This window comes from Balaenoptera physalus, assembly GCF_965194825.1.
Source record: "Balaenoptera physalus genome assembly, chromosome: 13".
NCBI classification, from domain to species: Eukaryota; Metazoa; Chordata; class Mammalia; order Artiodactyla; family Balaenopteridae; genus Balaenoptera; species Balaenoptera physalus.
Window position 1 is genome coordinate 69580974 of NC_138892.1, and position 27538 is coordinate 69608511.

Here is a 27538-nt window from a genome sequence, read left to right on the forward strand (position 1 = left end):
ATCAGAGAAGGAAAAGAAATAAAAGGAATACAAATTGGAAAAGAAGAATTAAAACTGTCACTGTTTGAAGATGACATGATACTATACATAGAGAATCCTAAAGATGCCACCAGAAAACAACTAGAGGTAATCAATGAATTTCGTAAAGTTGCAGGATACAAAATTAATGCACAGAAATCTCTTGCATTACTATACACTAATGATGAAAAATCTGAAAGAGAAATTAAGGAAACACTCCCATTTACCATTGCAATGAAAAGAATAAAATACCTAGGAAAAAACCTACCTAGGGAGACAAAAGACCTGTATGCAGAAAACTATAAGACACTGATGAAAGAAATTCAAGATGATACAAACAGATAGAGAGATATACCATGTTCTTGGATTGGAAGAATCGATATTGTGAAAATGGCTATACTACCCAAAGCAATCTACAGAGTCAATGCAATCCCTATTAAATTACCAATGGCATTTTTTACACAACTAGAACAAAAAATCTTACAATTTGTATGGAGACACAAAAGACCCCGAATAGCCAAAGCAGTCTTGAGGGAAAAAAACGGAGCTGGAGGAATCAGACTCCCTGACTTCAGACTATACTACAAAGTTATAGTAATCAAGACAGTATGGTAGTGGCACAAAAACAGAAATACAGATCAATGGAACAGGATAGAAAGCCCAGAGATAAACCCATGCACCTGTGGTCAACTAATCTATGACAAAGGAGGCAAGTATATACAATGGAGAAAAGACAGTCTCTTCAAAATGTGGTGCTGGGAAAACTGGACAGCTACATGTAAAAGACTGAAATTAGAACACTCCCTAACACCATACACAAAAATAAACTCAAAATGGATTAAAGATCTAAATGTAAGGCCAGACACTATAAAACTCTTAGAGGAAAACAGGAAGAACACTCTTTGACATAAATCACAGCAAGATCTTTTTTGATCCTCCCTCTAGAGTAATGGAAAAAAATAAAATCAAAAATCAACTGTGCTTTTCCTTCTACTTTAAATCTTATCAGTATTTCCCCACCATAGATTAGTGGTTCTTAATCATTCACTGCTGCTTTCTCTGTTCTGTGGTTTGCAAAGGAATGAAATATGGTTAGACTGTACATATTTTCATCAACATTTGATTTATACAATTTTTCACAAAGTAAATATTTTGCATTTCTTAATTCATTTAATGCCAAAATATTTTGAATATATATGTGTGTATATCAAGTATATATATATAATAAATGAAATAAATATATTTATATATATAGTGAATATTTAAAGTCTATTGTAAGATACACTAACAATTAATTTAATAAAAATTTTTTGAATGAAAATAATGTAGAATTAATGCATTAAATTTATTCACTGACTTTTGAGATGCATTTAGATGTGAAAATGTGCGTGTTAGAACGGCTTGCATGCTGTGACTCTGACTCCTAAGGATCTCTTGCAAGGCTGGTTGTCTTCATCTCTCTCAGAAGATACATAATTTTTCTTTTCAGACAAATATATGATTTGGTCCTTTGGAACTCCTTTGGAGTTGGGTTTTCAGTCCATAGCAGAGGATGTCTCTGAAGGATGGAAGGCATGATTGACCAGAGCTGGGATCACCCCTCCATCTCCTTGGACCTCTTTATCCCCTCACAGCAGCTCTGCTACATTCTTACCTTACTAGATGCCACCAGATATTTTCTACAAGTTTCAGCAACCACAAAGGCTATCACACACAGCAGAAAGGAATATCAGTTACTGAAGGCATTGAGTTTCAAATAATATTTAAAAGATCAGTCTTGCTTCTCACATGTTTAAATTCATAGCACTAGCCCTGTCAGCAGCTTCAGTTTCTGGGTGTGCAAGAACTGCTCTAGCCAACAGCAGGTCTTGTTGATGAAGTTTATTCAAGTTGTTTTGAATGAATAATTTTGTAACAGATGTAGAGTGCAGCATGAGAGGGGAGGAAGGGCAAGGAAGAAAAATCTAGATTTAAACATTTATAAAATACAGTCATAAGTAAGTACTCTTACCAGCAACATGTACTTACCCTGTGACTGATATCATGTTTTACATATAGACCTTATTGGGAAAAAGAAAAAGCTTTGGTTTAAAAAGAAAAGCCTTTAAAATATAACTTTCAGGCACTTTTCCAATGCCTAATGGATTGCTTTAAAACATAAAACCAGGAATACAGGAATTATTTTTTTCTGGTTTCCAATAAAGCTTCATTAATCACCACAGATCATTAAAAATCAGTAAAATGTCATAAAAGCTTCCATTCCATTTTCCTGCAAACCTAACGCTGACACTTCTGGAGCGAATGGTTAGACAATTGAATGGAATAGACATGTCCTAGAATACAAATTAGTAGTTCATGGCAAATAGGGAATATATGTATGTCTGTACCTATGTATAAAATATATGCATAGCAGTGGTTTTGCTTGCATGAGACCTTTTTATTCCTTACCATCAATTCATTTATTTATTCCTATCCTATTTTAAAGGACTCATAGATAAAATTTACTATTACTATTATCCACATTTTATAGACAAAGACAATAAGACTTACAGAGGTTAAGAAACTTGCACAAAAACACAGATTAGTAAATGGGGGATCAGGGTTTGTACCACAGCAAATCTGACTCTAGAATCTGTCTTCTTTAGCACAAATACTACACAGACGCCCCTAAAGCATTCAGCAGTAAATGGTCACATGCATTGTTCTCTGGCCAAAGGGTATGAATCAGCTAACAGAACTCAAGAAATTACGTTAAACGTGTTGATTGCCATGTCCTAAATTCACTCTATTTATAGAACACATATCATGTCTCTTCTACAGGAAAAAGCAGCCTCTGTAGTAAATACTAATTTCTTGTTTTATTTCTTATACTTAAAGTATTTTCCCTTTAAAACTGTAGTGTAAAGTCTATGTGGTTTTAATGGCAAGAATTGTTTCTGGCTTTTTGTATGTAAACTAAAGTAACATATATTACTATTTGAATATTATTAAATGTAAGTATTATAAATTTGGGTTTATCCAGCAAAATCTGACTAATGTTCTTCGGTGCTGTTTTGTGGGTTTACAAACATGCATATGTTTTTAACCTAAAAGCAAAAAAGCCTCACCAACAAAAATCTCTACATGTTTTCACCAAGATTATGGTTAAAATGTCTTTAGACAATATATACTAAAAAACGGAACTATAGCATTGCTACCATTAGATAAATTTTAGTTATAACTTTAATGATATAGATTTGAAATTCAGGAATTCTTCCTTTTAATCCTGACTCTGCCATTAATTACCTAGATGACCCTGAACATGTTACTTAACCTCTCTGAGCATCTGTTCTTCCTCTGTAAATGCTGCCCTACCTGGTTGAACTGCTATGATGATCAATGAGATAAAAGAAATGGGCATGAGTTAGATGTTCAGGACATTATTTAAATATAAAATATTATTTTAAAATGACTTTGTTCAGACCCTTCCTTCTTTTAGACTTACTTCTATCCTAAAAATCTATCCTAAATTTCTAGAAACTTTATTATGAGCATGTTAGTTTCATGTTCAATGCCATCAGGGGCCCACATTTCCAAACCCATCAAGTGCACACTCCTCTTGATTTTTTTTCATTATTAAAATGTTTAAACACAGCTAAATGTAAAGTTAAAAAAAAAAAAAAAAGACGAAGTCTGTGCCAAAGCTGGTATGAATTCTGAATCAGTTGGGTGTTTTCTTTTTTTTCCTTCTATCCCTTAACTCTTTGCATTCCTAATCATTTTCTTCTTTTATTCCCATGCTCTACTTTAAAGAGGAAATGCTCACCTACTTAATTCTAGGCCAAAATCTTTTCTAAATAAGAAAGATAAGTTGTGTTTCTTAAATACAATTGACTCAGTCTTACTATTTGCATGATTACTTTCTTTCTCATCCTTCTCCTAACTTGCCTTTATTAGTTTTTTTTTTTTTTAACAAAAGATTCTTTAAATTCTCGGCACATGAAAAGATGCTCAACATCACTAATCATCAGTGAAATGCAAATCAAAACCACAACAATATATCACTTCACACCCGTCACTATGGCTATCATCAAAAGAACACAAAAAACAAATATTGGCAAGGATGTGGAGAAAAGGGAACCCTCCTATACTGTTGGTGGGAATGTAAATTGGTTCAGCCACTGTGGAAAACAGTATGGAGGTTCCTCAAAAAACTAAAAATAGAATTTCCATATGACCCAGCAATTCCATTGCTGGGTATATATCTGAAAAAAACAGAAAAACTAATTGGAAAAGATACATGAACCTCAATGTTCATAGCAGCGTTATTTATAATTGCTAAAGTATGGAAGCCCCTAAGTGTTCATCAACAGATGAATGGATAAAGAAGATATGGGGTGTGTGTGTGTATATATATATATATATATATATATACACACACACACACACACATACACAATGGAATACTACTCAGCCATAAAGAAGAAGGAAATTTTGCCATTTGCAGGAACATGGATGGACTTGGAGGGCATTGTGCTAAGTGAAATAAGTCAGACAGAGAAAGACAAATACTGTATGTTGCATCTAAAAAATACAACAAACTAGTGAATAAAGCAAAAAAGAAGCAGACTCACAGGTATAGAGAACAAACTAATGGTTACCGGTGGGGAGAGGGAAGGAGGGAGGAACAATGTAAGAGTAGAGGATTAAAAACAAGGGTTACTATGGGATTATATGAAATCATGTGTGTGAAACTTCTGAAAATTGTAAATGGCTCCTCTTGATATACAAGACCTTCTGCAGCCTGACTTCTGGCTTCAGTTCCCACCACTAACTACCATGGATCCCGCTGCTCTTTTCAGCCCTGACTGACACACTGTTTCATATTTCAGTCATGGCCTGTCCATTCCTTTTCTACTTAGTGAATTCTCTTCCAGTCTTCAAAACCCCATCTTTTCCATGACCATCATTGGACCCCATGAAGAATTTATGATGCATACCTCATTTTATGATGCCCTTCCTTTTTTTTTTTAAATAAATTTATTTATTTATTTATTTATTTTTGGCTGGCTGTGTTCAGTCTTCGTTGCTGTGTGCGGGCTTTCTCTAGTTGCGGTGAGCAGGGGATACTCTTCGTTGCGGTGTGCGGGTTTCTCATTGGGTGGCTTCTCTTGTTGCAGAGCACAGGCTGTAGGTGCACGGGCTTCAGTAGTTTTGGCACACGGGCTCAGTAGTTGTGGCTCTCAGGCTCTAGAGTGCCGGCTCAGTAGTTGTGGTGCACAGGCTTAGTTGCTCCACAGCATGTGGGATCTTCCCAGACCAGGGATCGAACCCATGTCCCCTGCATTGGCAGGTGGATTCTTAGCCACTGCACCACTAGGGAAGTCCAGTGATGCCATTCTTATATTGTCTGATTTTTGTTTGTTTGTGTTTTAGTCTTTTTTTCTTTTAATTGGAGTATAGTTGCTTTACAATGTTGTGTTAGTTTCTACTGTACAGCAAAGTGAATCAGTTATACATATACCTATATCCACTCTTTTAGATTTCCTTCCCATTTTGGTCACCACAGATTATTGAGTAGAGTTCCCTGTGCTATACAGTAGGTTCTCATTAGTTACCTATTTTAAACATAGTAGTGTATATATGTCAAGCCCAATCTCCCCATTCACCACCCCCCCACCCCTTGGTAACCATAAGTTTATTCTCTACATCTGTGATGTGTTTTAGTCTTGCACTGCTCACTTAACTATAATCTCCTTAAGGTGAAAGTTCAGCCTATATGGTTTTTCAGAACATTTTTGTGGTGCTGAGCACATAACTGGTGATCTTTTTTCTGACTTAGATGATGCACCAAATATTGTCTCAGCAGCATGGTGCCTATTAAGTGTTGGGCACTGTACCAAGAGCTGAGGCGTGAGGCGGGCACTGTTCACCTCCTCATGGAGAGCATAGTGTGGGGAAGAGTCAGTCCTATGCACACAGATTCAGTAAATAGTAGCCAGATTCTTCTTTTAAGGGAGCCTAGGGGAGTGACCATAGCCCAAACCTTCGGTAGTCAGAGCAGGTTTCTCAGAGGAGGTGACCCTCAAGCTAAGAATCCCAGAAAGAATATGAATCAACCATGTGAAATGGGCACTAATTTAATTTTTCAGCTTCCCAAGATGATTGAGCTAAAAGGGATTTGAAATTGGTCTGAGACCCAGAGCTGCACCCTGACTTTTCAAGCATCTCATTTACAATCATGTTCTCCTAACTCTTAGTTTGGTGGGTTTTCCATTAAGACACAAGGTTTTACTCAGTCAAGCTAATGATATGCATAATGCATGCTATTTTCCTAAAGTCGATGAATCCATTCCCTTAATTACACTCCTGGTCAAACATTTGACTTGAAATAAAATGTCCTATATTGAATTCCAGTATTTACTGCAGGTACAATACAATTGTGTAATTACTTGTCTTTGACTTGGATAGAATCTGTAATAATACTTAAGAAGAAGAATGCTACCTTATTAGACATTAAGAAAAAGTTTGTCATCAAAGGAGCAATGGAGAGATAGGACACTATCATTTACTAAATGCACATTATTTGCCAGCCACTAACAAATCTGTTTTACAGTCTTTAAGAACTGTGTTGAGGTAAATACAATAAAGTCCTTTTATAAATGAGAAAACTGAGATTTCAAATAAGCAACTTACGTCAGGACAAAGAAGACATATTTGAAACTCAAGCTTATATCCATCCAAAGCCCAATGTCTTTCCCTTCATCACCTTCTTTACCTAGTTGATTGGTCAGAGAAGTGATCTGTAATCAAGCTCTGCAGACCATGCCATGTCCCCCCTTTTCAATATTCTCATATCTCTTTGTACTTTTCCATAAGAAAAATCACCACAGCTTGTATTTTCATATTTATTTCTATACTTCATTGATTAATATCTGCTTCTGCCACTAGATTCCAGGTTCCAAAAGGGCAATACCATTTTTATCCACCACATTTTATGCCCAGGGCATGGAATATTGTTGGCATTTAATAAGTACTTATCAAACAAATGACATTTATACCCTGCAGTCTGAAGCAAGAAACTTGGGAGTGGTTGATCAAAGACACTTCCAGTAAGAACAACACAGTCTCAGAGAGGTGAGAGATGTGCAAATTGTTTGAGTTGTTTTTGACAACACAATTGTTGTTTATTGGTTTGAAAATATTAAGAAACACTCTAGTAATCTATCACTCATCAATTGTAATAAAAATATATAACGTGATAAAAAACTGTCAACATACGAAGACCTATTTTAAATCTATCAGTATCTGTTTCAACTGAAGAGGTATAGCTTTATATAAAATTATTTTAAAGGTATTTTAAAGTTACAGATATTTAAAATCCTCTGGTATTAGTTAAAACTGTGTATACACACACTCAGATGTTTGACTAGAAATATCAGTATTCAATATAAATTGAATATCAGTATTTCCATAGTGATACAATTCTACATTTGCGTGTGTGTGTGTCAGTGTGTGTGTGTGTGTGTGTGTGTGTGTGTGTGTATAGTTTAATTTTGTTTTTATAAGCCTCCAGATGTAAGCTGATACTGCCTAAAAAAAGTCTTAGGATTATATTAGTGCTAGAGAACTTACATATTAATTATGCTGGGGTCATAATTTTTAACTTAGACTACAACAGGGATATACAGAACAGTTTCACCAGTGGTCATATTATTACAAAACATTCAAAGGTAGCCTTAAATAAGCAGATTTAGTTTTTGTTTCATTTGGCCCAGTTCTTTGTCTGATACAGAACAATCTGGTATAATGCAGTGAAAGACTGGCTTCATTAGTCTAAATGAGGAGATATTTTTTCCACTTCTGATAAGAAGTGAAATGCTCTGTACAAACTTATTCCATTTCTGCAAAGTGAAGAAAAGAAGAAAAGGGATAAAATAAAGCATTACATAATTTATTTCTTACAGCAACACTTAATGGCAGTATTACTGATCTCATCGCATAAATAAGGGAAGCTGAAGCCCAGAGATGTTCCATAATGTATCCAGTGCACCAGGGCTGGTAAGTGACCCATGCAGGGTGTGTCTCCTCTGGGCCTCAGTTTACACACACATAAGAGAAAAATAATCAGTGCTTGATTTATGTGATAAATTAATAAGCGTTATGCCTCCAGCACAGAGATGGCACTTGGTAGGCACTCACATAATTATTGAATAAATATTACTTTAATGAGCTAAATTTATTTTTGGAAGCATAGGTAAAACCATTGTGCCCAAGGTGTAAGAATGAAAATTTTCCTTGCCAGTCCAGCCAGACCATGGGTACGTGTCACTGAGCATTATGGTGGAGCTGGGTGCCCTGAGGGACAGAAGAGTGGCAGCAGGCAGGGATTCAGTCCCCACGCAGCTACTCTCTAGAAGGGAGGGAGCAATCCAGTGTATAAGAAGGGGTATCCAATACTCTGAGTAGTAAAAAATGTTGAATTCTATAGGAAGCTTAGAAAGGTAGTCAATACTGTCCATTAAATTTCCATGAACCTCACTGTATCACTAATTCATGAACAATTACCCTGTGATCCAAACTGTCAACAGTTAAGCTTAAATTGACAAGAGGTTCCTTCTTAATTGTTTAAAAGCTCTTTAACTTTTTGGCATGCAGGCTGTATATAGATGAAACAAATATGAAACCCTGAGGAGCAGTGAAATGGGCTAGAACTTAATGGCTATTAGTGACGGGTTGGCCCCAAAGGGGACTCTTGGCTTATGAAACGTAATTGTTATTAAAACCGACAATGATCTCGGAAAATCTAATATGTCATGTGACAATTTCTGATTTGGCACCCATGGTGCCTTATTTACAGGATAGTGCCTTAGCTTCTGCAGAGATTAGAAAGGCACTTAGATAATCAAGGAGTTTGAATGGCACCACTTATGTGACTCATGGGCTGCTGGAACAAAGAAAATGAAAACGAAAAACTTAAAATCAGCATGCCAATAGGGGAAATATTAGAGCTGATTAAAAGGCCTTTATTTGATCCACAAATCAAATATTGAAGAAGTCACCTCTCTACAGAAACTGACCAATTCATAAATGATGTGATTCCAAACTTTGTTTATATATTGGTTCAAAGGGCAATCAAAGCATTTGTGGTTCAGACTAGCTGAACCATGTTTTACAATTTAGAGTTTATTTGAAATGCTGTAAGTTTTTTAAAAATGTAAAATAGTGGAAAACAATACTATCACCTAACAGTAATATAACAAAATGGAGAGACTCTCTGGCCGCTGCTGTCCAGAGGGAGATTTCCCTCCATGTGTGAGTCTGTGTACACGTGTGTTCAATGCGTGGATGGTGGTGAGGCGTCAGTGTGTCCTCATCCACCCACAAGCGGCCCGTGTACAAAGGATTTCTGTACATCATGTACTGATAACTGGTTTTTCTTGCCTTATAATTTTTCATAGCTTTAATGAGTATTTAGTTAGAATCAAGAGCTTAGACCTGTGCAACACGGTAGCCACTGGCCACATGTGGCTACTGAGCATTTGAAATGGGGACAGTTAGAATTGAGTGAGATATGCTATAAGCAGAAACCACACACTAATGACTTAGTATGAAAAAGGAATGTAAAATATCCCAATAATTTTTATATTGATTACATTGTAAAATGATTGTTTTCTAGATATATTGTATTAAAATATATTATTAAAATTAATTTTATACATTTCTTTTTTAAAATATGGCTACTAGAAAACTTAAAATTACATAGATAGTTCACATTGTATTTCTATTGGACAGAGCTATCTTACAACATAGGAGCTTAGGAGGTTAGAGGGCTCCAAATAACTCAGAAATACAAAAAAGTTTGTAATTTTAAAGAAAAACAAGAATGGCTCATCATTAGGGAATGCAAATGAAAACAACAATGAGGTAGCACTTTACATTCATTAGGATGGGTATTATTTTTTTTAAAACCCCAGAAAATAGCAAGTGTTTGAGAGGATGTGGGAAATTGGAACCCTTGTGCACTATTGGTGGGAATGGAAAATGGTGCAGTTGCTATGGAAAATGGTATGGCAATTCCTCAAAAAATTAGAATTAAATTTAAATTAGAATTACAATATGATATGGCAATTCTACTTGTGAGTATATACACAAAATACTAAAAGCTGGGACGCAAGTAGATATTTGTACACCCATGTTCACAGCAGCACTATTCACAACAACCAAAAGGTAGAAGCAACCCAAGTGTCCATGATGGATGAATGCATGAACGAAATGTGGTATATCCAAGCAATGTAATATTATTCAGTCTTTTTTAAAAAATTAAATTAAATTAATTAATTTTTTTATACAGCAGGTTCTTATTAGTTATCCATTTTATACATATTAGTGTATATATGTCAATCCCAATCTCCCAATTCATCCCACCACCCGCCCCCCGCCCTGCCATTCAGTCTTAAAATGGAAGGAAATTCTGACACATGCTACAACATGAATAAACCTTAAAGATACTGTGTTAAGTGAAATGGCCAGTCACAAAAGGTATAATACCATGTGATTCTACTTATATGAGATACGTGGAGTAGTCAAGTTCATAGAGACAGAATGTAGCATCGTGGTTGCCAAGGCCTAGGGGAGGAGAGAATGAGGAGTTACTGTTTAACGAGTACAGAGTTTCAGTTTTTCAACATGAAAAAATTCTGGAGATGGATGGTGGCGATGATTTTGTTTAGAAAAAAATCATTTCGACACTGTTAAAATGGTAAGAAATCATTCTGACACTGTTAAAATAGTCTTTATTCACGACTATTGCAATAGGTGTCAAGACCACTGTAATACGGGAGAGAGATTGGGCTCAACTCTAAACACAGTAGAGACAGCTGGGAATTCACATCGAAGGAGCGGAGTGGCTGGGGAAGCGGGGTGTGGGGGTGGTGTCCCTGGGTGGAAAATTACTAAAAGGACACATCAAGGGTAGGGGATTATTACTAAATCACCTTAACAGGATTCTTGCTGAAGGCACACCAGGTGATCAGATATCCAAGGCTGGGCAGTCACTGTAAGCTGATTTATTATGGTTTTTGCTACAACTGGGCTAGGCAGGCTTGAGGACAAGGCCCAAGGAGGAGGCCTAGTGGAGAAGAGCACTCAGAGGAGCCTGATTAGACTCTGGTCAAGGAGAGAGCCTTTGTCAAAAGCACAACAGTGTGAATGTACTTCATGCCACAGAGCTGTACACTTAAAAATGGTTAAGTTGGTCAATTTTAGGTTATCATTATTTTACCACAATAAAAAATTACAAAAAAAAAAAACAAAAACAAAAAACCCAAGCTATGGCTCATACCTTTCATACTTCTCTTTTTCTCACAATCTAAATTTTGAAAACTTCATTTCCATCACCTAATAAGGTTAAGGACTTTATCCTTAAGACAAAATCTCTGTCTTATATCAACATCTTAGTATTTTAAGAAAATTATCTTATTTCTATTGAAAACTTTCTCTTCCAAATTTTGTAGTAATCTTCACTATCCTGGACAATTTCTTCTGAAAATGGTCCAGTTTTACATGGATCTTTCTTTTTTCTTTGAATTTTATTTTATTTTTTTATACAGCAGGTTGTTATTAGTTATCTATTTTATACATATTAGTGTATATATGTCAATCACAATCTCCCAGTTCATCCCACCCCCTCCCCCCTGCTTTCCCTCCTTGGTGTCCATACATTTGTTCTCTACATCTGTGTCTCTATTTCTGCCTTGCAAACTGGTTCATCTGCACCATTTTTCTAGATTCCACATATATGCATTAATATAGGATATTTGTTTTTCTCTTTCTGACTTTACTCTGTATGACAGTCTCTAGGTCCATCCACGTCTCTACAAATGACCCAATTTCATTCCTTTTTATGGCTGAGTAATATTCCATTGTATATATGTACCACATCTTTATCCATTCATCTGTCGATGGGCATTTAGGTTGCTTCCATGACGTGGCTATTGTAAGTAGTGCTGCAATGAACATGTATCTTTTTGAATTAGTTTTCTCTGGGTATATGCCCATTAGTGGGATTGCTGGACCATATGGTAATTCTATTTTTAGTTTTTTAAAGAACCTCCATGCTGTTCTCCATAGTCACTGTATCAATTTACACTCCCACCCACAGTGCATGAGGGTTCCCTTTTCTCCACACCCTCTCCAGCATTTGTTGTTTGTAGATTTTCTGATGATGCCCATTCTAACTGGTATGAGGTGATACTGCATTGTAGTTTTCATTTGTGTTTCTCTAATAATTAGTGATGTTGAGCAGCTTTTCGTGTGCCTCTTGGCCATCTGTATGTCTTCTTTGGAGAAATGTCTTTTTAGGTCTTCTGCCCATTTTTTGATTGGGTTGTTTGTTTTTTTAATATTGAGCTGCATGTGCTGCTTATATATTTTGGAGATTACTCTGTTGTCCATTGATTTGTTTGCAAATATTTTCTCCCATTCTAAGGGTTGCCTTTTTGTCTTGTTTATAGTTTCCTTTGCTGTGCAAAAGCTTTTAAGTTTCATTAGGTCCCATTTGTTTATTTTTGTTTTTATTAGCATTACACTAGGAGGTGGGTCAAAAAAGATCTTGCTGTGATTTATGTCAAAGAGTGTTCTTCCTATGTTTTCCTCTAAGAGTTTTATAGTGTCACTGTTTTACATTTAGGTCTTTAATCCATTTTCAGTTTATTTTTGTGTATGGTGTTAGGGAGTGTTCTAATTTCATTCTTTTACATGTAGCTGTTAAGTTTTCCCAGCACCACTTACTGAAGAGACTGTCTTTTCTCCATTATATATCCTTGCCTCCTTTGTCATAGATTAGTTGACCATAGGTGTGTGGGTTTATCTCTGAGCTTTATATCCTGTTCCATTGATCTATATTTCTGCTTTTGTGCCAGTACCATATTGTCTTTTCCAATACAAGAATATAGTATATCTTTCCATCTGTGCCATCTTTGATTTCTTTCATCAGTGTCTAATAGTTTTCTGACTACAGGTCTTTTACCTCCTTGGGTAGCTTTATTCCTAGGTATTTTATTCTTTTTGTTGCAACGGTGAATGGGATTGTTTCCTTAATATCTCTTTCTGATCTTTCATTTTTAGTGTATAGGGATGCAAGAGATTTCTGTGCCTTAATTTTGTATCCTGCTACTTTACCAAATTCATTGATTAGCTCTAGTAGTTTTCTGGTGGCATCTTTAGGATTCTCTATGTATAGTGTCATGTCATCTGCAAACAGTGACAGTTTTACTTTTTCTTTTCCAATTTGGATTCCTTTTATTTCTTTTGCTTCTCTGATTGCCGTGGCACGGACTTCCAAAACTATGTTGAATAATAGTGGTGAGAGTGGGCATCCTTGTCTTGTTCCTGATCTTAGAGGAAATGCGTTCAGTATTTCACCATTGAGAATGATGTTTGCTGTGGATTTGTCATATATGGCCTTTCTTATGTTAAGTTCCCTCTATGCCCACTTTCTGGAGAGTTTTTTATCATAAATGGGTGTTGAATTTTGTTGAAAGCTTTTTCTGCATCTATTGAGATGATAATATGGTTTTTATTGTTCAATTTGTTAATATGGTGTATCACATTGATTGATTTGCGTATATTGAAGAATCCTTGCATCCCTGGGATAAATCTCACTTGATCATAGCGTATGATCCTTTTAATGTGTTGTTGGATTCTGTTTGCTAGTGTTTTGTTGAGGCATTTTGCATCTATATTCATCAGCTATACTGGTCTGTAATTTTCTTTTTTTGTAGTATCTTTGTCTGGTTTTGGTATCAGGGTGATGGTGGCCTCATAAAATGAGTTTGGGAGTGTTCCTTCCTCTACAATTTTTTGGAAGAGTTTGAGAAGGATGGGTTTTAACTCTTCTTTAAATGTTTGAGAGAATTCACCTGTGAAGCCATCTGGTCCTGAACTTTTGTTTGTTGGAAGATTTTTAATCACAGTTTCAATTTCATTGCTTGTGATTGGTCTGTTCATATTTTCTATTTCTTCCTGGTTCAGTGTTGGAAGGTTATACATTTCTAAGAATTTGTCCATTTCTTCCAGGTTGTCCATTTTATTGGCATAGAGTTGCTTGTAGTAGTCTATTAGGATGCTTTGTATTTCTGCAGTGTCTGTTGTAACTTTTTTCATTTTTAATTTTATTGATTTGAGTCCTCTCCCTCTTTTTTTTTTTTTGATGAGTCTGGCTAAAGGTTTATCATTTTGTTTATCTTCTCAAATAACAAGCTTTTAGTTTTATTGATCTTTGCTATTGTTGTCTTTCTTTCTGTTTCATTCATTTCTGCTCTGATCTTTATGATTTCTTTCCTTCTACTAACTTTGAGTTTTGTTTGTTCTTCTTTCTCTAGTTCCTTTAGGTGTAAGGTTAGATTGTTTATTTGAGCCTTCTCTCGTTTCTTGAGGTAGGACTGTATTGCTATAAACTTCCCTCTTAGAACTGCTTTTGCTGCATCCCATAGGTTTTGGATCATCGTTTTTTTGTTGTCATTTGTCTCTAGGTATTTTTTGATTTTCTCTTTGATTTCTCCAGTGGTCTCTTGGTTATTTAGTAACATATTGTTTAGTCTCCACGTGTTTGTGTTTTTTACGTTTTTTTCCCTGTAATTGATTTCTAATCTCATAGCATTGTAGTCAGAATAGATGCTTGATATGTTTTCAATTTTCTTAAATTTACTGAGGTTTGATTTGTGACCCAAGATGTGATCTTTCCTGGAGAATGTTCCGTGTGTGAAGAAAGTGTAATCTGCTGTTTTCGGATAGAATGTCCTATTAATATCAATTAAATCTATCTGGTCTATTGTGTCATTTAAAGCTTGTGTTTCCTTATTAATTTTCTGTCTGGATGACCTGTCCATTGGTGTAAGTGAGGTGTTAAAGTCCCCCACTATTACTGTGTTACTGTTGAGTTCCTCTTTTATAGCTGTTAGCATTTGCCTTATGTATCGAGGTGCTCCTATGTTGGGTGCATATATATTTATAATTGTTATATCCTCTTCTTGCATTGATCCCTTTATCATTCCAGTGTCTTCCTGTTGATGAGTTCCAGTGTCTTCCTCTTGATGATCATTCAGCAGTTAGTTGTGATTCTGGTGCTCTCGCAAGAGGGAGTGAGCGCATGTCCTCCTACTCCACCATCTTGAACCAATCTCTATGTGATCTTTCTGAACACAGTTCTGGATAAGTTGGGCTGATCAGTTCAGACCAGAACTGAATTTATCACCTTCAGTGTTTTAAATTCCATATTTCTTTTAATACAGCCTTAGTTCCTATTAAGTTTTTTTGTTTGTTTGTTTTTTGATTTGCAGCCACAGCATGGTGTTGGTTCATACTCAGCAATGTTTTCATGCCTGTCGTTACTAAGCTTCTATTCTGTATGTTGGCAGCTTGATTTTTCAAAACCCTTACACTTCTTCATAAGTAATTTAAAATTACTTTTGTCCATTGTTCTAGAGGGGTGGTGTCCAAAATATTTTGAACAGTGAAACTCTGAGAGACATTGTATAGGAATCTGCAATAAAACTGAAGGTGTTCTGAAGGTGGATAATCCCTTTTCCATTCACTACCACTTTTATGGCCTTTGACTCCCCCTCAATGACCCCTGTGGCATATCTGCAGAAGCTAGGGTTCTGGAAATACAATTGTGTCTTGAGATATCAAGATGTATTTTCTTATTTCTGACATCATATCAGCTCCCTAAATTCCTTAAGCAACTCACCCTGCTTTCAAGAGTCATTGAGAGAAGACGTTATTGATGCAACTGGAGACTTTGTTTATATACTGTATCTTTTAAAAACTATTTCTGACTTTCCCTTTACCTCATATCACTAGGCTTTTTAATGGTTTCTGAACTCCCTGGTAATGAGAAGATCTTTCTGCTGCAGGAAGATTCTAGAATTCTCTAGAAACAAATGAGTTGAAATGGTAGAAAAAATTTAGGTGAAGATTGGGAAAAATTGGTCCAAATCCCAACAAAGATATCTTTTAGTTATAAATTATAACATCAATTCTAACATTTGTTTTGTCTTGGCTAGAATTTGCTGCTGTATCTGGTCTGGGATGATAGTTTTCCAAAAGTAACTGAATGAATGAACTATAAGAGCTAATAGTTCTCTCATGGAGTCATTTACTTACTGGCAGAATAAAATCACTGTTCCTTAAAGCTTCAAACTCTTAAGTAGAACTGAGAGTGTTAATAGTGCTGAAATTCTTCGTAGTTTTTATAATCCATGGCAAATGAAGTTAATTCAACTCAATACATATTTATGGAAACTCTTAATGCATCACACTGGCCAAATGGTGGTGATGCTAAGATAAATATGATGTCTTATGCTTTCAAGGAGCTCACAATATAGTGCATGCTGCATTGCTTTGGAACTTGCAAAGAGAATCAGCCTTAGCTAATACAGTTAGTATCAAATCTCAAGATGTTCTATAGTCAAAGAATAAAAGTGCTATTAATTCCTTGAGAAGAAGGTCAGGTTTTTGATCAACTAGAGATAATGTCAAACTGCATTTGGATGACAAGTCTACTATTTAGAAATTACTTAGCTGGCTCACTGCTCTACAGAGTAAAACACATTTGTAATCTGTCACAGAAGTTCGGGCTTGGGTCTGGCCATTTAAGTCACTGTGTGTAATGTTGAGGAATGCTTTCCTTAATGGGCATTCCATGACAGCTCACTAGCCAACTCTGGAAGTGTGGAGATATGGGATTAAAATATTGAGAGCTTCTGACCTAGCAATTGCGGGGTTCTTACTGACTCGGAACTTCAGTGGCACACCACACTGATATCTGAAAGGAGTGACTCCAAATACAATAATATACTTGAGTAATTTGCTTCTAGAAAAACTACAACTCCTACTTCAAATTGCTGTGTGACAATAAGAAAAAAAAACATTTCTACTATACAGTGGAAAGGAAAAATATCCATTAATGGCCACAATAAAATATAAATGTAACAGATGCTAAAATGTGTAACAGGCTCATTATCCCAAGACATTCAGTGATTAACTAGGCACTTTCCCTTTTGTTATGCAAAAAATGCAGCCGCTTTATTGAGCATTATAGGGATTCCTAAGCAAGTAAAAATGAGCATGTCTTTCGGTTAACATGCTGTATAACGCCAATCAAATTTTCAACAGAAGCATAAACATCTTCCATTTAATCATCTCGGCAAAAATTATGCATTTGGTTCAGAACGCAATGCTGCTAGTCCTCTATATAAATCAGGCAAATTTAATGCTTTTCTTTTTTATTTATTCTCTTAAACATAGTTTTATGTCTGAATGCATTATAAATCACTCGAATTTCGATAACTGCTGAAATGTGAATTACATAGTCGGGATGCCCTCTCCAATTTTTAAATATTCACTAAACTTTCCCATTTAATTTTCCTTAATTCTTCTTTTCTGAGATGTTGAGAATCTTAGAAAAAAGGATACGTATTTTATTCATCTTCATAGCCCTAATACCTAGCCTATAAAATATTAACTACATATTAATATATGTAAATGCATATAAATACAACTTTGGGCTTTTCAATGACTTCTTTTCTGGGTAAGGTCACAGTGGTGAGATTCCAGAAAGAGGATCATGTGAGAAACGAACTCCCAAGGATTATGGCCTGACCAGAGCTCAACATCTGGCTCAGGGCAGAGGGAACGGGGGTTAGCAGATCAGATAGCTTGTGAAACTCAGATTTGAGAAGGAGGAAAGACTCATGAACCTGTTGAGATTTTAAGAAACATCAAGGCCTCATTTGGGCAGCACATTGGGTGAGTGTGGAAGGGGTGAGGCTGCCAGATGAGTCTGGGATTGTGAGGGCTCTCATAGGACACTGAGTGTTGTCCTAGAGACAACAAAAGCCATAAAGGATTCCAGAGAAGTGACATGATGAAAGACATTTTGTAAATGGAAATTCACAGTGGAAGATGGATTTGATGCCCTGGACTTCAACACACTGCTCTTAGTACAGCCTTCTGGTACAGCAGAGAATGGTTACATGCTCTGTTCCACTTAACAGTGGAAGATAGCTAGCATTTTCCTTCCCCAAATCTATGCTTCAAGCTAAATATCTCATTCCCTCCATCATTCCTTTGCCATTCTGGTTCCTTCAACATCCTGGTTGTTGGCCTTTGGGCATGTTCTCTAGTTTGTCAATGTCTCTTTTGAAACACAGTGCCCACAGCTTAACATAAAAGGCAGAAATCACAGAGAAAAAGATTGATAAATTTCACCAGACCGAAACTGAAAGCAGCTACATATTGAACAAACTCAGCCACAAACCGAAATGTGAGTCTTTGATTACCTGTATCAGAATCACATTTGGGCCTTCTAAGATTCAGACTCCAGAATTCTACCCTGACCTTTTATACCATATTTTCTATGAGCAGTGTTTAGGAATTTGCATCAAACATTTATGTGCATACACATACACACACATGCATGCACACATACACAGCTTCTCCTCACCACACACAGACATGCTAGGTGATTCTTGGGTAGACTCAAGCTTGACAACAGCTGTTGCAAACAATCTTAATAACAAAACTCAGGACAAATATTTATGATACATGTAACAGGAAAAGAAGTAAGATCTTCAATGTGTAAACAGCAATTATAAGCCCATGAGGAAAATAGTAAGCATCCTAATAAAAAGCTGAACAACCAATTTATAAAAAGAATAAATATAAATAGACAATAGAGAAGGAAAAAAATGACCATCTTCACTACTTGTCTACCATCCTTTATACTCAATTTCGAAGTAGAAAAGCTCTGAAAACAAAGATATTTCCAGCATTCATACAGCAGTAAAATTTAATCTGACTTGAGCTTATTTGGTGGTAAAACCCATTAAGAAGAGAGGGTATTGATAGTCTCTGTATGTCGTACTTAGTGTGGATGGTCATGTTTCACTGCAGAGGGATACAGAAGGTTTTGTTTGTTTATAGTTGGCTATGCTACCCCAGGCCCCCTGAGGTGGTTGGAGAATGTACAGATCTGTATTATCTTGTTAAAACTCAAAAAGAAATCCAAATTTTAAAAGAGTTGAATTAAAATGATCATGGATAAGTATAATTAAGGAAATGTATATCAAAATGAAATACTCCTTTTTTGCCAGTCAAGTTGGAAACTATTAATACAAATCCAATATTCTTTGCTGTTGAGGGGGATGGTCACCTTCCAGCACTTATTGTGGGAATTATAAATAAAACAACCTCTAGAGGGAAATTAAGCCAAGCATATTAGAAGTCATTATAACATGCAACCCTTTTTACCTAGTAATTCAACTTGTAGGAATTTATCTCAAGAAAATATTCACTGTGTCATGTTCATTGAAGCACCACAAATAGTGATAAAATGGAAACAAATGTTTAACAATAGAGAATCTGTCAATACCATCACTGCTAAAATTATAATACATTGATTAAAATAATTTTGTGAAAGAACATGTAATAATGTGGAAAATTTTAATGACATTGTGAAGTGAAAAATCAGGTTATAAAACAATAATAATGTAGAGGATGATTCTGTTTTCAGAAAAAAAATGTAATTATTATCATAAGCTAAAGTCTACAAATAATGATGAATTTATCTGGAATATTATATTATAAATAATTGTATTTCTTCCTTATTCAGCTCTATGCTTTCCAATTTTTTTCAAAAACTTGTAAAGTTTCTGTAATTTAAAAGTCAATACATGAGGAGTGGAGATCAAGAGGGTGGAGTAGAAGGACGTGGAGCTCACTTTCCTCCACAAACACATTGAAAACACATCTACATGTGGAACAATTCTCACAGAAAAGCAACTGAAAACTGGCAGATCTCTTACACAACAAAAGCTGCAAGAAAGATTCCCTTACCATTGGGTAGGACCAAAAAAAAAAAAAAAAACCATCAGGACAGGACCTGTACCCCTGGGAGGGATCTGTGAAAGAGGAAATGTTCCCTTGCTCTGGGAACCCCCATTGCCAGCTGGGGGGGTCTCCTGGGACAGATAGGGAGCTAGAGAGGACTGTATTCTGCTCACAGGAGTGTGCGGGTGCTGGCTTGCTCACAATCAGGACAGAGGGAGATGGGCACTGATGGCTGTCAGTTGCTGTACTTCCCAGCTGGAAACCAAAGCTGGATGGGGCTGCTGGTATGCACAGTATCTAATCACTGAAACTCAGGCTCCAGTGACAGTCCCTGGGAGAGGACCCAGTCTAGCTGCGCAGAGACAGCCAGAAGGGCCTAAAGTGTGGTCCCCAGCCTCCATTGTTAATGTGCACAGGGTGGGGTGTGGTTCTACTATAGGAGCCCCAATATCACTGCACACAGGACAGGGCATGGGTCTGCCATTAGAACCCCATTGTCAGCGTGCTCAACCGGGCATGGCTCCAGTGGCAGTAGGCTTTGTGATGTCACACAGGATGGAGTAGGGCTGACACCTGAGCCTGTCATTAGCTCTACCACAGTGGGGACGGGTCCGAGGGCAGGTCCAGCAGCAGCAGACTTTGTTGGTTTGCACACCAAGTGATGGGCAGCATCACAGAATTCCACGTCCCACAGACAGACCCTGTGGAAGAGTACTCAGCCATTCCTTTCCCCACAGGAGCACTCCAGTCTCACCTACCTCACACTGAAGCTTGGAGCCAGATCTGGGAGCTTCTATTCCAACTGGGGAGCTGATCCTACCCCCAACAGAGCTATGACAGCCACAGAACAAAGAGTGCCCAACATCCAGTGCAGGCTCTGGTCACCACAACACAAGTCACACCCCCTAACAAGGGGATAACAGCCAGCACACACTGAGGAAAGACATGGCTGGCATCCATACCAAAAACACCCCTCACACCAAAAATATTGGACTCACACAGTCTACACAGGGATACTCCCACCTAAAAACAGTCCTTCAAGACCACAGTAGATAACTGTTTCTCCTAAACTCACAGAGACAGAGAAACTTACGTAAAATGTAAAAAGCAGAGGAACTACTCCCAATCAAAAGAACAAGAGAAATTCCCTGAGAGAACAAAGAGTGAAACAGACCTCACCAGTCTACTAGACCCCAATTTTAAAAAGGAGGTAATAAAAATGCTAAAGGAATTAAGGAAGATTATGGATAAATGCAGATCACTGTAACAAGAAACTAGAAACTATAAAGAGGAATGAATAAAAATTAGATAACTCAATTGCCAAGATAAAAATTGAGCTAAAATCAATGACTAGCAGACTAAATAATGCAGAAGGATGAATAAGTGATCTGGAAGATAGAATAATGGAAATCACCCAATCAGAACAGCAGACAGAAAGACAAATTAGAAAAAAAGGAAGCAACATATGAGAGCTGTGGGACAATATAAATCGTGCCAATCTATGCATAATAGGGGCTCCAGAAGGAGAAGAAAGAGAAAAGAGGGTCAAAAATGCATTTGAAGAAATTATGGTTGAAAACTTAACAAAATTCCTTCCTTCTAGGTACAGGAAGCACATACTGTCCCAAACAAGATGAACCCAAACAGACCCACACCAAGACATATCATAATTAAAATGGCAAAAGTAAAAGATAAAGAAAGGGGACTTCCCTGGTGGTCCAGTGGTTAAGACTCCATGCTCCCAATGCAGGGGGCCTGGGTTCTATCCCTGGTCGAGAAACTAAGATCCCACACACTGCAACTAAGCCCATGTGCCGCAACAAGAGGAGCCCACATGCCACAGTGAAGACCCGACACAGCCAAAATAAATAAGTAAATTAATTAATTAAAAAAAATAAACATAGAGGATTCTACAACAAGAACCTACATCATAGCACAGGGAATGCTACTCAATACTCTGTAATAACCTATATGGGAAAAGAATCTGAAAAAGAATAGATATATGTATAACTTAATCACTTTGCTGTACACCTGAAACTAACACAACATTGTAAATCAACTATGCTCTAGTATAAAATAAAAGTTAAAAAATAAATAAATAAAAACAAGCAAAAAAGAGAAAGGATTCTAAAGGCAGCAAGAGAAAACAAAAAGTCAGTTATCAGGGAGCCCCCATGAGGCTATTTGCTGATTTCTATACAGAAACTTTGCAGGCCAGAAGGGAGTGGCAGGATATATTCAAGGTCCTGAAAGGGAAAAACTTGAAACCTAGGATACTCTACCCAGCAATAACATCATTTAGAATATAAGGAGAAACTAAGAATTTCTCAGACAAGCAAAAACTAAAAGAACACAGCAATACTAAACCTACCCTATAAGAAATATTGAAAGGTCTTCTCGAAATAGAAAATAAGCAAGAATCTATAGGAAAGGGAAGAAGACAATAGGAAAGGCAAATATATAAAAGGATTGAGGGACTTCCCTGGTGGTGCAGTGGTTAAGAATCTGCCTGCAAGGGCTTCCCTGTTGGCGCAGTGGTTGAGAATCTGCCTGCTAATGCAGGGGACACGGGTTCACGCCCTGGTCTGGGAAGATCCCACATGCCGCGGAGCAACTAGACCCGTGAGCCGCAACTACTGAGCCTGCGCATCTGGAGCCTGTGCTCTGCAACAAGATAGGCCACGATAGTGAGAGGCCCGAGCACTGCGATGAAGAGTGGCCCCCGCTTGCCGCAAATAGAGAAAGCCCTAGAACAGAAACGAAGACCCAACATAGCAATCAATCAATCAATCAATAAAATAAATCTTTAAAAAAAAAAAGAATCCGCCTGCAAATGCAGGGGACATGGGTTTGAGCCCTGGTCCAGGAAGATCCCGCATATGGCAGAGCAACTAAGCCTATGTGCCACAACTACTGAGCCTGTGCTCTAGAGCTCGCAAGCCACAATTACTGAGCCTGCTTGCCACAACTACTGAAGCCCTCGCACCTAGAGCCCGTGCTCTGCAACAAGAGAAGCCACCGCAGTGAGAAACCTGCACACCGCAATGAAGAGTAGCCCTCGCTTGCTGCAACTAGAGAAAGCCCACACACAACAATGAAGACCCAACACAGCCAAAAATAAATAAATAAATACATTTTTAAAAAACGGATTGAAGATCACTTAAATGTCATACATAGATTAAAACAATCAAAAAATTGTGTAAAAGCAATTATAACTATAATTAACAGCAAAAGGATAAACATGAAGATATAAAATAGGACATCAAAATCACAAAATGTAGGGGCAAGGAGTAAAAAATATAGATCTTTGAGAATGTGTTTGAACTCACATGACTATCAGTCTAAAGCAAGTAGATATACTTATGGGTTAACATACTTGAAAATCAGGGTAACCACAAATCATAAATGTACAATAGATTCACAAAAATGCAAAAGAAAGGAACTTAAGCATAATACAAAATAAAACCATCAAACCACAAAAGGAAAAAAACAAAGAACAACTACAAAATCAACTGGAAAACAATGTTTAAAATGACAAGAAATTGGGCTTCCCTGGTGGTGCAGTGGTTGAGAGTCTGCCTGTTAATGCAGGGGACATGGGCTCGAGCCCTGGTCTGGGAAGATCCCACATACCGCGGAGCAACTGGGCCCGTGAGCCCCAATTACTGAGCCTGTGCGTCTGGAGCCTGTGCTCCGCAACAAAAGAGGCCGCGACAGTGAGAGGCCCGTGCACCGCGATGAAGAGTGGCCCCCGCTCGCCGCAACTAGAGAAAGCCTTCACACAGAAACGAAGACCCAACACAGCCAAAAATAAATAAATAAATAAAGCAAAAAAATGACAAGAAATACATACTTATCAATAATTACTTTAAATGTCAATGGACAAAATGTTTCAATAAAAAGACACAGAGTGGCAGATTGGATTAAAAAAGCAAGACCTTGCAATATGCTGCCTATAAGAGACTCACCTGAGAGCAAAAGACATGCATAGATTGAAAGTGAGGTGATTAAAAAGGTTTTTCATGCAAATGGAAATGACTAAGAAAACAGGGGTAGCAATACTCATATCAGACAAAATAGACTTTAAAATAAAGTTCACAAAGGCAAAGAAGGACACTATATAATGATACAAGAAGAGAGTATTACACTTGTTCACATATATGTACCCAATATAGGAGCACCCAACTATATAAAACAAATACTAACAGACTCAAAGGAAAAATTGACAGGAATACAATAATAAGTAAGAGACTTTAACACCCCACTGACATCAATGGACAGATCTTCCAGACAGAAAATCAATAAGGCAGCAGAGATCCTAAATGACACAATAGAACAGTGGGACTTGATATCTATATGCCACTACATCCAAAAAAACCCCAGAATGCAGATTTTTTTCAACTGGGCATGGAACATTCTCTAGCATTGACCACATACTAGGGCACAAAACAAGCCTCAACGAATTTAAGAGGGTAGAAATTATTTCAAGCATCTTTTCTGAACACAATGGTGTGAAACTAGAAATCAACTGCAGAAAGAAAAACAAGAAAAAAAAATGATTACATGGAGACTAAACAACATGCTACTAAAAATCCAATGGGTCATTGATGAAATCAAAGAGGAAATCAGACAATACCTTGAGACAAATGACAATGAAAACACAACCATACAAAATCTATGGGATGCAAAAAAAGCAGTTTTTAGAGGGAAGTTCATAGTGATAACAGGATTTCCTCAAGAAACAAGAAAAATTTCAAATAAACAACCTACCCTACCACCAAAAATAATTAGAAAAAGAGGAACAAAAAAGCCCAAGCAGAAGGAAGGCTATAATAAAGATCAGAAAGGAAATAAATAAAATAGAGATCAAAAAACAGTAGAAAAGATCAAGAAAACCAAGAGCTGATATTTTGAAAAGAAAAACAAATTGACAAATGTCTAGCCAGGCTCACCAAGAAGAAAACAGAGAGGACCCAAATAAACAAACTAAAAAATGAAAGAGGAGAAATAACAATCAATACCAGAGAAATATAAAAAATGATAAGAGAATACTATGAACAACTATATGGCAACAAATTGGACAACCTAGAAGAAAAGGACAAGTTTCTAGAAACATACAGCTTGCCAAGACTGAGTCAAGAAGAAACAGATAATTTGAACATACTGATAACTGGAAGTGAAATAGAATCTGTAATTAAAAAAAAAAAAAAAGCTCCTTGCATACAAAAGTCCAGAACCAGATGGCTTCACTGGGAAACTCTACCAAACATACAAAGAAGAACTTATACCTATCCTTCTCAAAGTACTCCAAAAGACTGAAGAGGAGGGAACACTCCCAAAGTCATTCTATGAAGCCACCATCACCCTGATACAAAAACCAAACAAACACACTACAAAAAAGCAAAATTACAAGCCAATATCTTTGGTGAATATAAATGCAAAAATCCTCAACAAAATATTAGCAAGCTGAATTCAACAATACATAAAAAGGATCATACACCACGATCAAGTGGGATTCATTCCAGGGTCGCAAGGATGGTTCCACATATGCAAATCAACCAATGTGATACAGCACATTAACAAAAGGAAAGACAAAACCCACATCATCTCAATAGATGCAGAAAAAGCATTTGGTAAAATTCAACATCCATTCATGATAAAAAGTCTCACCAAAGTGGGTATAGAGAGAACGTATCCCAACATAATAAAAGCCATTTATGACAAACCCACAGCCAGCATACTCAACAGTGAAAAGCTGAAAGCCTTTCTGCCACTAACACAATATTGGAAATCAACTATACTTCAATTTAAAGGAAGTTAATACATTTTTAATATAGTACCCCAAACTCAACACAATTCTGCTGAAATGTTCTGACCATGATAAAATAACATGGGGCTATTACCTCTTTTACCCTGGATACTTCTATTAGTACAGTCCAAGTTGACATAATAAAAGATGAATTAACAATATGTTTATAATTTGGTATACTACAAACAGGCTTTCATATGAGGCATAATCATGATAGTGATAAAGACAGTCATAGTAATAACAATAAAACATCATAGGGAAAGAAATCTAATGACATTACAGGCAACGAGAAGCTATGTTGCCAAAAACACTTCTCCACAGAGGTCCTTTCTTGTGTCTCACCTCCTTTTTCTTCCATAATGACAGGAATGGCTGAAGGATGTGAAAAAATAAAACTCTAATTTTAAAAGATGGGGATAAGGAGGTACTACCTCAAAATAGGAGTTCGAGATAATACGGGTATTTTCCTTTTCTCTCTAAACATCTTTGAGATTACTGACCTTACACAAAAAAGGGGTAGAGAAAGAGGATGTGCAGCCAGGCATGGAATAATACAGAGTGTAACACAAATAGCTCCTTTATGGTTCCAGAGCACAGCAAAAGTCAGAGGCTTTCAATTCATTTATAGGACTAAAGTAAAGAGGATAAAAATTAGCAGGAAAAAAGGTGACACACATCTCACTTAGAAGTACATTTGCAAAACTGATTCAGCGGTTTATTATAAATAATGCACTGTCACAAAGTGGGATATACTCTAGTGATGTAAGGATGGGTCAAAGTAAGAAATCTATTCTCACAGTTTATTATATTAAGAGTTCAAAGTGTAAAACATACTAAAAGAAAACACATCTGTGATAATCTCCCATGATATTGAAAAGCTGCTTTATTTTATAAAAATTCACCATAAATTCCTGATAAAACTTAGAAAACACTTTTCTTAATGTGTTAGACACCAACAGCAAAAATGAAACTTAATGGTCAAGTGAACGTGTAAGGAAAAAAACATAGAACCTTAATAATAAAATAGGATCATTTTGTCCCAGCTTACCCTTCCCCCTCCATGTGTGCTCAAGTCCATTCTCTACATCTGCATCTTTATTCTTGCCCTGCCCCTAGGTTCTTCAGAACTTTTTGTTTGTTTGTTTTTAGATTCCATATATATGTGTTAGCATATGGTGTTTGTTTTTCTCTTTCTGACTTACTTCACTCTGTATGACAGTCTCTATGTCCATCCACCTCACTACAAATAACTCAATTTCATTTCTTTTTATGTCTGAGTAATATTCCATTGTATATATGTGCCACATCGTCTTTATCCATTCATCTGTTGATGAACACGTAGGTTGCTTCCATGTCCTGGCTATTGTAAATAGAGCTGCAATGAACACTGTGGTACATGACTCTTTTTGAATTATGGTTTTCTCAAGGTATATGCCCAGTAGTGGGATTGCTGGGTGAAAGAATGGCATGGACATACATACACTACCAAATGCAAAATAGATAGCTAGTGGGAAGCAGCCACATAGCACAGGGAGATCAGCTTGGTGCTTTGTGTCCACCTAGAGGGGTGGGATAGGGAGGGTGGGAGGGAGACGCAAGAGGAAGGAGATATGGGGATATATGTATATGTATAGCTGATTCACTTTGTTATAAAGCAGAAACTAACACACCATTGTAAAGCAATTATACTCCAATAAAGATGTTTAAAAAAAATAGATAAATAATAAAATAGGATCAGCTCATGAGCTGGATCTTCATAAAGCAATTTCAATATCCATCAAATATCTAGCAGAAGGAAATAAACTCTAACTAACAATGAAAAAATTGAAACACAGTAAG

The 27538-nt window shown here is 36.7% G+C and overlaps 2 protein-coding genes across 16 annotated transcripts in view; one reads left to right on the plus strand and one right to left on the minus strand.

The window, feature by feature from the left end:
- Positions 1-27538, plus strand: part of NELL2 (neural EGFL like 2) — a 601925-nt gene that overhangs the window by 520630 nt on the left and 53757 nt on the right. The gene's annotated exons all lie outside the window — the stretch shown is intronic.
- The window catches only part of TMEM117 (transmembrane protein 117), a 522112-nt gene that overhangs the window by 54425 nt on the left and 440149 nt on the right, over positions 1-27538 (minus strand). Inside the window, exon 7 of one of the 15 annotated variants that reach the window (XM_082422580.1) lies at positions 1456-1476. The exons of 13 other annotated variants lie outside the window; for them this stretch is intronic. In XM_082422580.1, the coding sequence (XP_082278706.1) occupies positions 1471-1476 (6 nt within the window). In that variant the 3' untranslated portion in view covers positions 1456-1470. Of the gene's footprint in view, positions 1-1455; positions 1477-5144; positions 10627-27538 lie in introns of those variants that run through there. One more of the 15 variants, XM_082422576.1, reaches the window with a different exon arrangement.